The following is a 14,944-nucleotide window of genomic DNA, read 5'->3' on the forward strand; positions in this document are numbered from 1 at the left end:
GGAAATACTTCTTTATTCTCTGAGGGCAGAATTATCCTAACAATCACATTACAAAAAAGGAAAACTGCAGGCCAATAGTTCTTGTGAGCACAGAAGCAAAAATTCAATAAAATACTAGCATTTGACTCTAAATAATGTATAAAAATAATTATACACCATAATCCAAGTAAATTTAATTTCAAGCTTACAAGGCTGGTTCAATATGCATAAATCAACTAATATAAACCATCATATCCACAGGTTAAAGAAAAAAATCTTAAAACTTTGTCAAAACATGCATGAAAGCATTTGACAAAATCCAACATCCATTCTTGATAAAAACTCTCAGCAAACTAAAATTAGAGGGAAATGTCTTCATTCTGATAAACAATATCTAGAGAAACATACAACTAATACGATGATGAAAAAACTAAATTTTTTTACATCTTCTTTTTCTAAAGGCCAGGCATTTACCATACACAAATTTTACCTTGAAAAGAATCAAAAGCATGGGCTGGGGTTTTAGCTCAGTGGTAGAGTGTTTGCCTTGCATGTGTGAGGCCCTGGGTTTAATAAATAAAAATAAAGATATTATGTCCATCTACAACTAAGAAATATTTTTAAAAAAGAATCAAATGCAAAACTTTAACTCCAGTTACTATATATGTTAAATTGCAGTAATAAAGAACAAAAAGTAAGATGATTGGACAAATGGCTAGAGGGGTAGAGACATACATAATAAAGCAAAATGTTAATTATAGACTCTATGTTAGGATATAGCAAAATATTTAATTGTTGGGACATATAATAAATATTTTTAGCTTTTTGGGTCATGTGATCTCTGTTGCAACCACTTAACTCTGTCAATGTAGCACAAAATAGCTCTAAATAATAGGTAAATAATAGGTGTGACTTGATTTGACCAAGACATCATACCAACCCCTAATCTATATACTAAGTTGTTCACTGCAAAATTTTTTCAACTCTTCTCTAAAAATTTTCATAATAAAAGTTAGAAAAAATAATACATATAAATACATTCTATTTATGATAGTGGCAGTAAGAATGCATCTGATAATGAATATAGACAGTATAAAGAAAATTTATAAGAACTTCAATAAATATCATACCTATGGAACGTTCAAAAAATAGGACTCCATATTTTACAAATATCAATTTCCTACAAATAAACCTATAAATTCAATGTAATTTCAATCGAAATCCTATACATATTTTAATGAAACTCTGTAAGATGATAATAGAAATCAATAATAGAGCAAGATGTTAAAGAGCTCCTATCCCATTTTAAGATAATAAATTGAGACTCTTCCAATTGATGGAATTTGTTTAAAATTTCAAGGAATTACTATGAAGAATCTGTATATACACTGTAAAACTGGCTAAGGTTAAACAAACAGGCCTACAAAGCAGAATAGAAACACTCAGACACATATCCATGCGTATTCCAAAAAAGGTGGAATTACAGATCAAAACAGGAGAAAATAATCTATTTAACATATGATAATGAGACAAGGGATTATTTCTTATGAACAAAATATGTAATTGGACATCTTTGTCACAAGTACTTTAGATATAAATTCCAGGTAAATTAAAGAACTAAATATGATAAAAAATTATTTAAATATTTTAGAAACAATACAGAAAAATATTACAAAAAATATTTATAACTTGATACAACTTTAAATAGGTTACAACAAGCACAACATATCAAATAAAATGTATTTAATTAGAAATAAAGACGTTGATAAAAATTTCAAATTCTATTCACTAAAAGTCCAATTAAAAGAAAAACGAAAGATTAGAAGATGACACATAGCCAACAAAGACACCACATCTGGATGTAGTTTTTAGAAGCCCTCAAATCAATAAGAAATTATTCAGAAATAGTGATAAAAGATATGAACTAGTATATATGAACAGCTAAAAATATGAAGAGGCTGACAAATGCACTAAAAATTAGATTAGGATTAGTATCACTGAAAAATATCATTTGTAACACTAGATTAAGAAAAACAAGATTTTTTAAAAAGTGATAACCCTAAGTGGAGAAATGAGAACATTTATCCAAAGATGATGAAAAGATGAACAATCAATTTTGTGAAGAATCACACAATATATAATAAAGCTAAAATTATACAGATTCTATTTTCTAGAAATAGCACTCTGTGGCATATATCTTACAGAAATTCTCACATATTTTATGAAATCTGGGAGGGGTACAAAGCTTAATGTGCATCTTTAAAGGTATTTTAAGAACTACCTGAAGCAAATTTGGCAAAGTATTTTTCTTACGTTTCTTAGCTGGCATAAAGACAATGTAACAGTAGTATCATCTAATAAGGAGCTTCTATCTCGTCCTTGTCCAAAGCTTTCACCATCTTCAAAGAGAAAACTAAAAGAGATTTTTAAAAAATTATAATTAGCATATAAAATCCAATTTATTGTTTTTTCTAGAAAATAAAATTTTTCAAAGTAACAATCCCTTCATCAAGAAATAAATTTTAGAAGGTATAACTGGTGGTTGAGACTTCTCCAAACAAGTCCTATTCTTAGGTATCTCTTGAGTTGATATGAACACAGTATTTATATATAAAGCATTGCACAGTTGGATGCAGTGGCAATTGCCAGTAATTCCAGCTACTTAGGAGGCTGAGGCAGGATGATCACAAGGTTGAAGGCAGTCTTGGCAATTTAGCAAACAAAATAAAATAAAAAGAGCTGAGGAAGTAGTACATTAGTAAATTGTCTCTGGATTCAATCCCTATTACTACCCCCCCACACACAAAATAAATGCATTTTAGGAATACAAGGTTATCATTTACAACTGTTCATGTAGTTTCAATGCTAAACTTACTATCCTGACACTATACAAAGATGTTCCTGAAGTTTATATAGGTGAAAAATGATAAAGGGAAAAAGACAAAACACATTCTCAATTCTCAGGGGAAAGAATATTGACTAACAATTGATTGTTTAAATTTCAATGAGGGGATGTGGCTCAAGCGGTAGCACGCTTGCCTGGCATGCCTGCAGCCCAGGTTCGATCCTCAGCACCCCACACAAACAAAGATGTTATGTCTGCCGAAAACTAAAAAAAAAAAAATTAATATTAAAATTTCAATGAATTCTATATGCCAGACATGGTGGCTCATGATTATAATTCCATGGATTTAGGAGGCTGAGAGGATCGCCAGTTTGAGGACAGTCTCAGCAACTAGCAAGGCCCTGTCTCAAAAAAAAAAAAAAAAAAAAAAAAAAAAGAGCAGGGGATGTGGCTCAGTGGTTAAGAATTCTTGGATTAGATCCCTGACATAAAAAATAAATAAATAAGAATCTATATATCTTTCAAATCATTTCTTCCTAGTATTTCCATCATCTTCATTCCTGTTTTTTACTTAATTCAATGGATGAGTAGTATAATTGAAGTAAATACATCTAAAAATCAGTTTTAAAGGGAAAAAAAGTGGAAACCTAGTGGTCTATCCAAATAATTTATCAAAATAAAAAAGCCAAGAAAAAAAAGGGAAGAGCAGATGGTTTCAAAACTTATCTGCAATAAGCAAACCTGTTCTATAATCTAAAATTAAAATTTTAAACCATGGATAGAAGCTCAAAAAACTTATGTTCACTCTGGGTTCATGCCTGTAATCCCTCTGACTAGAGAAGCTCAGGTTGGAGGATCATAAGTTCAAGACCAACCTCAACAACTTAGGGAGACCCTGTCTCAAAATAAAAATAAAAAAAGGCTGGGGGTAGAGCATCCATGGTCCAATCCCCAGTATCAAAAGAAAAGAAATTCATGTTCATATTTTCCTGAATAAATAGGAATAGTAATGTACAGTAATGACAATTTTGGCCCTTAGGTATACTTATTTAACTTCCGATCTAATTAATAATTCAGTGTGTTTCAGATTTTTCTAAACTGTAAGCACAGTAAGTGAAGCCACAGAGCTTAACCTTATAAGTGTATTTGGAAAAAGGACACAGTTTTCTATAATAGTATATACTAGTCCAGTTTGTTAACTACTTTGACTATTACTGTTCTGACATACACTTTTCATTAATATCAATTATTGCACAATGTTCCACAACACTAACTTAAAACTAAAGTTCTTAATAAATGGTCTTAAAAAGAAAAAATTTAACAAAAAAACAACAATCAAAGAATTTGAATTTTCTCAGGTAGAGTTTAGAGGAAATTCTGTTTTGGAAATATTATTCTGATGCTATTCAAATGGATCATAAAGCAAATTATTCATCAAAAATAATCTTTAAGCTGGGCATGGTGGTGCATGCCTGTAACCCGAGCATCTTGGGGCAGGAGGATCATGAGTTCAAAGCCAGCCTCAGCAAAAGCAAGTTGCCAAGCAACTCAGTGAGATCTGTCTTTAAATAAAATACATAATAGGGTATGTAGCTTTGTGGTTGAGTACTCCTGAGTTCAATCCCTGGTATCCTCCTCCAAAAAATAATAATAATAATAATATTTAAATACAGTAAAAATATTGACAAAAACTTTGCAATTAGAAACTCTGATCAGCTGGGCACAGTGAGATGCATGCCTTTAATCCCAGTGCCTCCGTGGAGGCTGAGAAGGAAGATCTGGAGTTCAAAGCCAGCCTCTGCAAATAGGAGGAGCTATGCAACTCAGTGAGATGCATCTCAAAATAAAACACACACACACACACACACACACACACACACACACACACACAAACTCTGATCAATCAAAAAAGGGGCTGACTTCCAATTTTCTGCATAATCATTTAGTTGGAATGTTTACAAAAGGAAAAAAAATTAGCCAAACTATTTTGGGGGTTATTACCAGATTTTGTTTGTTTGTTTTTTCCATTTCCAAGAGAAGTTTTCTTTCCTTACTTGGGAAGTGTGCAGATAGGTGGTTTGGATCGAATGATTTCCTTATTAACAAGCTCTTTCTCCAAGTCACCTCCAGCCAAACACCAAAGGTAATAAACTTCTTCAATAGATCTCTCTGCCAGGTAATCAGTGTTTATATCTATTAATGGTGAATAAAAACAAATCAGCAAGTACAATTTGTTTTGTTAAATGTCCACATAGCTTCTATTTAGAAACAGTAAAAAAAAAAAAAAAAAAAAAAAAAAAAAACTGAAGAACAGATGTCTGGTTACTAGTTTTACATGCATGCTAGGAGCTGGGAAGTTGCCATTCCACCTAACAATTAAAAACCTAAACATAATAAAGAAAATCAATGATTTCTTTCAGATAACCAAAAGAGGTAAGGACACAGGACAAATGACAAACCCCAATACTACAGAGATAAATAGGAGAATATCAAGAGTCACAATTCATGAGATTCATGAGTGGTAAACACCCTAGGAACCAGTGCTAGGGCAGGAAGATCTGAACTGTAACTAATGAATTGCTGGGTACTCATTATTGTAAAAGTCTGAAAGTTAAAATCTTCAGGGGAACCCATTCATAGAAGGACCCCATATTTCTGTGAGTTCTACCTATAGGAGTTTCATTAGTTTCTCACAATAAATATTGGATACAAATGCTCTTATGCTACTGGCAGGGGGAGGAGAACATGAAACCATTTTGAAACATGTCAGAGCACTCTTATAAATAAGGCCTGTGCTCAGAAGAAGCTTAGCTAGAGCCTAATTGACTTGGGATTTGGGAAATACCCAACTCCAGCAAGCTCTAGTGTTGTGTGTGATAGCATGGCCAGGAAGAGGCAAAATGTTGTATGGTTCTATGATGGAGTCTATGCCTCTGGACTTTGATTACCATGAGTGCTTCCTGCCTTCAGATAGAAAATGATGGCTAGAATGGGATGGAGTTGGGTATCCCTTCTCCCACAGAGGGGTATGCCAGATTGGCAAATTCAAATTCAGTTTTTATAATAATTTGAATGCTCTTAGTGAAAATAATATCTTACTAAAAGTGCTTTATGCTAAATAAATCTCAGGACCTAAACTTTGTCTTTTTGTTTTTGGGTACTGGAGATTGATCTCAGGGGCACTAAACCACTGAGCCACCTCCCCTGCCCTATTTTGGATATTATTTAGAGACAGAGTTTCATTGAGTTGCTTAGCGCCTTGAGTTTGGTGAGGCTGGCTTCTGAACTCACAATCCTCCTGCCTCAGCCTACTGGGCCACAGGCGTGCGCCACTGCACACATCTAAAGTTTGTCAAAACCTAAACACATTTTCTGCACTCAAAACGGAAGGTGAACTGCTGTTGTAGTATATTTCTTGTCAAGAAATTTTTCCTAGGAGAAACTGTCATACCGAGGAGAATTCTCTATGAATCCCATTAGACACCTTTAGTTCATAAGCCTACTTCTTAGATCAAGAGAAACTAGAAAAAATGAAAATCTGGAATATTTATCCTTTATATTAGAGAAATAGAATTGGAAATTTTACCCTCTATATCAAGAAAGTAGTAAAAGCAAATAAAAGCATTTGATACATAAACTAACAAAAGCTGTCTCATCTCATGTTTCAAGGCACTAGATGTTTCTAAGGAGTCTTTCTTGATGTCCCAGACAGAATTAGTTTCTCCTTCTACTATTTCTGTTGTTCTATGTTCATATTGACCTTTGTTTATAATAGTGATATGTAACTAAATGCCTGCCTGCCTTCACATTTGACATGTTCAGTGTGTGGTAAATAGTAGGAACTCAATAAATATTGAATGAATGTTTAATAAATATATTCTGCCATGACTTGTGTCATGATAATTTCTCAGTATAAAAGTAATTTACTGTTGTCACTAAAACACATATTTTGTGAGTTGTAGTCATTACACAAGAATGAAAACCTATAATCCTAGCTATTCAAGAGGCTGAGGCAGGAGGATTTCAAGTACCTGACAAGCTTAGGTAACTTATCTAAACCCTGTCTCAAAATGAAAATAGACAAAAAGAACTGAGGATATAGCTCAGAGGTAGAGCACCTCAGGGTTCAGTCTCTAGTGCTATTAAATCACTTAATCATTCAATTGATCAATGATAAAAGGATTAAAAGAATGAAAACCTAAAAGCTGATATTCTCTTCAAATGCAAAATATAATGGTATGAACAACTTCCTATCAATAACATGATTTTTAGACATAATTTATAATAGGTTACATGGAACATACATAATTTAAAGGATTAAAATTTGGGGTCAGTTGTATTTTTAACACATTTAGAACCATTACTTAATTCTCAAATAATTATCCATGAAAATCCTACTAATGTAAAAATATATTGCTGATAAAATGAAATCTGAAAGGAGAATAAGGGGATTTCCTTTAGAAATAAGTCTTATATGACTGTCTATATTTTATTTATTATTACCTTTACACAACTGACTGATATCCTCAGGCAGAGTTAAATCAGCACATCTCAGAGAAGATGAAAACAGACTGGCAGGTTTGATAAACGGGGTGTACAACGGTGACACTTCACTGAACACTTTATCCTTCATTAATTCATCTGGGGTTGGCCTTGAGAAACACAATTTAAAATACAGAGCATGAGTGAAAGTCAAAAAAAATTTCCTAGGAATATGGCACACATTCAAAGAGATACTCAAGTCATAAATGTCTCATTAGCACAGAAAATAACAGAGGTCTTTGCAGAATCTAGATGTATATTTTTAAATAACAATCAAATAACCATAAATCCTTCATTTTTAAGGTTTTGATGTACTTTCTATACCTCATGATCTAATTTTTAAACTTTTAGCCTGACTAACATGAACCTGCTTTACTGAATATCTTAATTAAATAAATATATAAAATAATACCTTTTAAATATGCTTTCTACCTTTTTAGGTTCATGTAGCATTTTATCCCCCAAACTATGCTTTTAACACCATTTCTGTCTTGATAAGATTGTTTTTTAAAAATAAATTATACACATTATTTTGAAATATTGTAGGACGAGTTTAAGAAAAGCTATAAGTCTTAGACATCTTCAAATGAAAATGAATTAACCAAATTTCCAAGAAATCATTTTATATTAGCAATTATTAGCTTACCTCAACATTTATCCAAGCTCATTAATATAATACATACTACCAATAAAGTATGTTCTCATTTCCCTCATATTATGATTGGGTCTAGCAATATCAACAATTCAAAGAAATTTTTTACTTGAAGACTATGAAATGAACTAGTAACTTCTTTTGGTATATGTCATGATTTAACTTTAATAATTTTTTCTTTTATTAATAAAAAATTAAAGCCTTATATCACTTGCATTCATGATACTAATGTTAATCATGTACATGCCCTATATATTTAAATATCTATATGTAATTTATTAGTATTATAATAAGAGAAAAAATCAGATGCTTATATGTTTAGGATCAGTATATTTTTAAAGTCTTAACAATATCAACCTCATAGTAGGATGGAAAGTGAGGCACTTCTTTAAAAGATTTGTCACATTTTCAGGAAGTTCCTGGTAAAGAAAGACAGAAAATAATAATTTGTAATGCTCCATTTCAGAAATATATTTTACTCAAATGTTAGCTTCTCCAGAAGGTCTTAATTAAGTCTTTATCTGTACTTTATATAAATTTATCTTAATATATCACTCTCTGAAATAAAGAGAAATAACAGTTTCAGAATAATTTGCTACTGGATCTCAACTATGCAAAACAACTTTTCATTAACAGATTGCTATGATTTAACTGTATTCCCTCCAAAATTCAGGTATTGAACCTTAATGGAAAAGTTAATAGCATTAAGAGGGTTGGACCTTTAAGAGATAATTAAGTCACAAGGGCTCCTCTTCTTGGGGTTGGGATAAAGGTCTTTATATAAGAGGCTTCACCTAGCATTCGCCTAGCTTGCCCTTGTGAGGATCCACCACTCTTCCCTTCTATAGATGCAGACCTCACTAGAGAACTAAGTCTGATAGCACCCTGATCTTGTGCTTTCTAGCCTCCAAAATAGTGATAAAATAAATTTTTGTTCTTTATAAATTATCCAATCTCTCATATTCTGCTAAATAAGTACAAACAGAATAAAACACTGATTAATGACAAACCTTTATGATGTCCAGACAACCATGCTCTTCAGCCAGAACTATCACAGTGTCATCTACACAGTCTATAAAACAGAAAACACTATATGAAGAAATTCTGCTTTTAAAAATCTATCAGACTAGCCAGGCATGGTGGCACATGCCTGTAATCCAGAAACTGAGGCAGCTGCAGCAAGAAGATCACAAGTTCAAGGCCTGCCTGTCTCAAAAAAAAAAAAAAAAAAAAAAAGGACTGGGGATGTAGTTCACTGCTTCTGGGTTCAATCCCCAGTACTTAAATAAATAAGACTAATCAGACAACAAATATTTTAGGTCACATAGTAACAGTTTTGGCACTTGGGAATTCTAAAAAAAATATGACTTTGTTAATTTTCCTTATATGTTTTGATAAAAAAATACCTCAAATACTAAATATTAATTAATCATAGGTACAGAAAGATAGCAATTAAGTAGAGATAAAGCTGTTATTTAAGAAAGGTAAAAATAAGACTGTTATTTAATAACAGTCTTTTAATAAGACTGTTTTTCATGATTTTAGACTAATTTCTTTTTTATTATATATAATTTAGAGAATATACACATTTCTATGGGGATTTAAAGTATAAGCTTAGTCTGTAAACCACATTTAGTAATCTCTAATATTTCTTCATAGCTATATTATCAATTTTTGTAATTAAATGTGGTGAATCTGATAAAATTTCATGTAATTTTATTTATACTTCATTATCAAGATTTATTATCACTTTGCTATAACTATTCTTATTTGTAAACTCTTAAGTTGAATACAATCTGTTGCTTTTACACAAAATGTTTTATCAATATTCTTCTCTCCTTTATTAACATCCATATTTAATTTATTCAATTCTTAAGTAGATTATAAAAAATTTTTGTTAATATGAATTTCAAATACATAAAAAATATGAGCATGTTATAAGGAAACCTAAACTTTCTTCCTGAGTTGTTATTGATACATTAGTCAAACCAAAAGACAATCCAAAAGTTAAAAAACATTGTCTGAAGTTAAATTGCTACAGAGAGGTATAATTTTATATTCACATAGTTTGCTTTTGTAAGTTAGCTTATTTGGCTATATCATAAAATTCCTTAATGAGCTCTGTTATAACATTTCAGAAGGCATTTCTTAAGCTCTCCTGTTAATGCTTAGCTCTGATCATTAAAAACTTGGAGAAGTGAGACATTTCACTATTTCAAAAGAACACATCTTCAATGTGCATGATTTGTACATTGTTCATGATGTACAAGTTACTAAAGATTATATTTATAGTGGAAAGGTAATCAATTGCATGACACTTACCCAAAGTAAGCAAAAATTTTAGTCTTTCAGAAATATCCAAGCTTTGAAATAATTTTCTTCCCTAAATAAAATGAGCAAAGAAATTCTTGTTATTTATATCTTTTCTTCCAGGGAGGTAATTTCCACATCTGAAACTGATTTTATCAGGTACTGCCATTTATCTCCAGAGGTTTTATGGATTTGTAGTCATCTCCACTAAAGGACAATTACTGGCAAAATGACATTTTAAAAAGTGTTGCTTAATATTTAATAAACATTTCATGTGTCTAGGGATCAGTACATTCTAGTTTGATCTTAAGCATTGTTCCATTTGAGTCCCATATGTACTTGGCTATCTAGAGGTATTCCATGACAAGAAGTATTATTTTATTAAGAGATCAAGATACCCCTGGGGAAAGATTTGCATTAGCCTTTCACCTATCTATATAATTCTTACTTATGTATCATGATTCAGCTAGTTTATTGTCTCTACTGAGAAACATCCCCTAACAATCCTTCCTTTCATAGTAACTTCAGACAGCCACCTTGATGTTCCCATAGCACCTGGCACATTTTTAAAAGATGCACATATTATATTTTAATTGTTTCCTTATTAGTTTGCCTCTGGATTTTTCTGGGAATGGCATCTTGACTAATGTACCTCCAAAAATTATGTGTTGAATAACAATAGACTCTTCCATTACCAAATGGCTACATAACTTGAGTACATTACTTCACCACATTAAGCTTGCCTTTTTACACTGGTAAAATTGGAATATTAATTGTACATACCCTATAGGTAGTGATGAGGGTTATATAAAGTATAAAATATTTCATTAATGTTAGTTATTATATTTCACTTTCATTAGAAATTAAACTTGTATTATCTTTTAAATGGATTCACAAGTAGAAGACAAGAAAACAGTCTTTCTGTAGACTCTGCTTTTTTACTAAAGAGAAAAAAATGTTCTTGAACACTTGAGATCAGAACTATAGATAAAGAGAGCCTTTAAAAACTAAATGAAAGAAGCCGGGCACAGTGTCACATGCCTGTAATCCCAGAGGCTAGGGAGGCTGAGACAGGAGGAGTGTGAGTTCAAAGCCAGCTAAGGCAACATATTGAGGCATTTAGCAACTCAGTAAAACCCCGTCTCTAAATAAAATATATTTTTAAAAAGAGCTGGATATGTGGCTCAGTAGTTAAGCACCCCTAGATTCAATCCTCAGTTTAAAAAAAAAAACACTGAATGAAAGAGTTTGATGAGGCAGAAGATTTAAGCATATATTTAGTCTGCCATCCTTAAGCTGAATACCTAAACTTTGAGTACCACTTAAAGTTCCATAAAGGCCTGCAGTAGAATTAAACTTAATTTTAAATCACACAGCTCTCAGTATTTACCTTCAAAGTTTATAGGTTTTAATCTAATTATGAGCTCTCGAATGATGTGTCTTATTTATCCCTTGTTATTGTTGTCATAAGTGTCAAACGCACAGTAAATACTCATTGATATTTGTTGAATTGAATGATTCATAGAAAATGTACCCAGATCACTAGTGAAGACTTTATATATCTGGGATGCTAGCAAAAAGGAAAAGCTGTATACTTTATATTTATACTTATTATGTGCACTTCACATCCACATTCCAAAAATTTTTCATTTCAGCTGTGATTTTAAACAAAAATAATATTTATTATCATCTGCATACCAATGAAAAGTTGGATGGTTAGACAAAAACATAAAATCTGGAATATTCCTTTAGAAAATGCAATGCTAACATGTAAGCCACCATGTTATGAATATATTAACATCATTATTTTAAAAATAATCACTAATGAATGGTTTTCTATGCCATACTAATAGATGCTAATATTATTTATGAAAGTGGAATCCAAGCCTTGAAAAGTGAGGTGATGACCTGATATACTTTGGATCTTCAATGACCCCAAAGGCCCATATGTTAAAGGTTTGGCACTTTTAGGTGGTGACAGAAACTTTAAAAGGTGAGCGTACTGGAAGTTCTCAGGTTGTTGGAGGCATAACCTTGAAGGGGATAGTGACACCTTAGTCCCTGCTCTTTCTTTTCCTCTCATTTTTGCTTCCTGGTCATGAGGGGAGATTTGCTTCACCACGCATTTTCACAATGACATGCTGTCTTGCCACAGGCCCAGCAACAGGGCCATTCAATTGTGACTCAAAATATGAGCCAAAATAACTCTTTTCTCTTTGCAAACTGATTATCTCAGGTATTTGTTACAGTAACAGTTGACTAACATATTACCCAAAGTCACACAGTTCTACTTTGCAACATCAGACTACAGATACAGTTTGAACTCCAAAAACTTATCTCTTAACTTTTATATAATACATGTGCTATTGAATTATTTTGAATGTTTTGTTTTGCTGTTTTTGTTTTTGTACTGCTGATTAAGCCCAGAGGCTTTACCATTGAGCTGCATCCAAGTCCTTTTTATATTTTTTTAATTTGAGAGAGGGTATCACTAAGTAGTTAAGGCAAGCCTTGAACTTGTGATACCCCCTCACACCCCGTCTGCTTCCCAAGTCACTGAGATTACAGGTATGTTACAAAGAATTTTTAAAGAAACTTTTTCTTAAACACACAAAATGAAATAATAATATCAACCAAATTCTTAAAAATGGAAATTGTTCAATGAGTTATTTTCTTTTCAACATATTTGGAAAATCCCTTGGTAGAAACAAATGAACAATCGAGATTTCTGCCCTCAGATGCTACGGTAGAAGAAGGAGAGGAGAGAAGGCAGAGTATCTAACACTGGCAGATAATTTGAGGACAGATTACCACATTATTAGTTGTTCCTCAAAATTCATTCTCATATATATTTTTAAATTTAGATATTCTGCTGAAGATGACATTTCCTAACCTTTCTTCTACCTAAATGTAGCCACTAGTGAAAAGTAAACAGGATTTTTATTTAAAACTATTAGATCATATTCTTAAAGGCAGTAATACTAAACTCACTCACTCTTCCTTATCCCCTTTAGCTAGAAAAAAATGATTAAGGGGAAAAAAAAAGCAACTCTGAAAACCAGATATTGAAAATGGTGATGAAACCATCATTCTTGCCTGCCCAGGCTTCTACATGATATGGTGGAACAGAGCCTATCTGCTCTGAACATAAGTAAGAAAAACATCTACATTCTTTAAGTTATTGTATTTTAATTCTTTTGTTTATAATAACAGCTTAAGCCTTTAATAAATACAGAAGGTGTCTGGAGAAGGCTTCCTAAAAATCCAACAAACAAATTGAATTTATAGGAAATAAAAGAGAATAGGAGGAAAAAACACCAGAGGGCAGAGAAACCATGAACACATAAAAAGCATAATTAATTTTAGTGCAATATTTCTGAAGCTGTTTACACTTGGTAAAGGTGTAATTATTTTACACTTTTCTCTAAATTTAATTCATTTCTACAGCAAAACAATAATAAACACATGATTTAGTTTAACATTTGTTTATACATACCACACAAAGCTCAAATAAAATGATTCCAAGAGACCATACATCTGATTTGGGGCCAGAAGGCAATGGTTTTTCACTGGGCACATAATCAGTGGTTTTGAAAATTCCTTGTGCAATTACTTCAGGTGCCAAGTATGATGGATACCTATAATGATATATTAAAATCATGAATAATTACTATGAACTATAATGAGGAAAAAAAGCAGGAGTACATTTTTCTATCAATGTCACAAGAACTAGATAAAAGCCCCATGCATTAAAATTAACAACTGTAGCTAAGAATTCTAAATTCAATATACAATGTCTAAGAATCAATTGTACCTATATGAGTTTCTAATGGTTTTAAACCACCATATCTCTCTGCAGCATTGGTAGCTTTCCTGTTTTTAACATACTACCTTTCTTGCAGTCCTCTAGGTTTCTTCTCTTAATAGTGAATTATTATTTTATCATTTTAACTTTGAAGTCAGTATATATTATTTTGAGTAATAGGAATGTCAAAGCTATAAAAATATATAAATTGAAAAGGAATCTAAATTGAAAAGAAAGATTTTCTCTGTACCTGTCCCCCCATATGGCAGAACACCATACTACTTTTTTTCACTTAAAATATATTTGAGGTCATTCTCTACTTTGTGTACAACCAAGGATATGAAAAATTGTGCTCTATATGTGTAATATGAATTGTAATGCATTCTGTTGTCACATATAACAAATTTTAAAAATTAAAAATAAAAAACAAAGCAAATAAAGAAAACAGAAAAAATAACTATAGAGTTCCTTCATTCTTTTTGAAAATTGCTGATAATGTCACTGTATTGATAAACAACTTGTTTGACTAATAAATTTCTTTTGCTACAACAATTTTCAAATGAATACATTATAAATATAAATACTCTACTTATCAGATATATGTATAGATAGCAGTTAAATTCCTAGAAGTATCACTACAAATTCATAACTTATACCACATCATATTGCCTTTTGGGGAGGTTTTATCAATTTATGTTCTCACAAACAATATATAGGGTTCATTCCTTCACACTACCTTCATGATAAATTTTTTAAAAAGTATTTTAGCAAATATTGAGCAAATACAAAAGACTATTAAATATGAATAAGG

The 14,944-nt window shown here is 31.6% G+C and overlaps 1 protein-coding gene across 1 annotated transcript in view; it reads right to left on the reverse strand.

The window, feature by feature from the left end:
- Tbck (TBC1 domain containing kinase) overlaps nt 1-14,944 on the reverse strand; it is a 224,468-nt gene that overhangs the window by 156,203 nt on the left and 53,321 nt on the right. The window contains exons 6-12 of the mRNA XM_026403170.2: nt 13,825-13,966; nt 10,341-10,401; nt 9,029-9,090; nt 8,376-8,437; nt 7,328-7,476; nt 4,879-5,017; nt 2,293-2,392 (exon numbers count right to left, since the gene is read on the reverse strand). Of these exons, the coding sequence (XP_026258955.2) occupies nt 2,293-2,392; nt 4,879-5,017; nt 7,328-7,476; nt 8,376-8,437; nt 9,029-9,090; nt 10,341-10,401; nt 13,825-13,966 (715 nt within the window). The remainder of the gene's footprint in view (nt 1-2,292; nt 2,393-4,878; nt 5,018-7,327; nt 7,477-8,375; nt 8,438-9,028; nt 9,091-10,340; nt 10,402-13,824; nt 13,967-14,944) is intronic.

This window comes from Urocitellus parryii, chromosome 10, assembly GCF_045843805.1.
Source record: "Urocitellus parryii isolate mUroPar1 chromosome 10, mUroPar1.hap1, whole genome shotgun sequence".
NCBI lineage: Eukaryota > Metazoa > Chordata > Mammalia > Rodentia > Sciuridae > Urocitellus > Urocitellus parryii.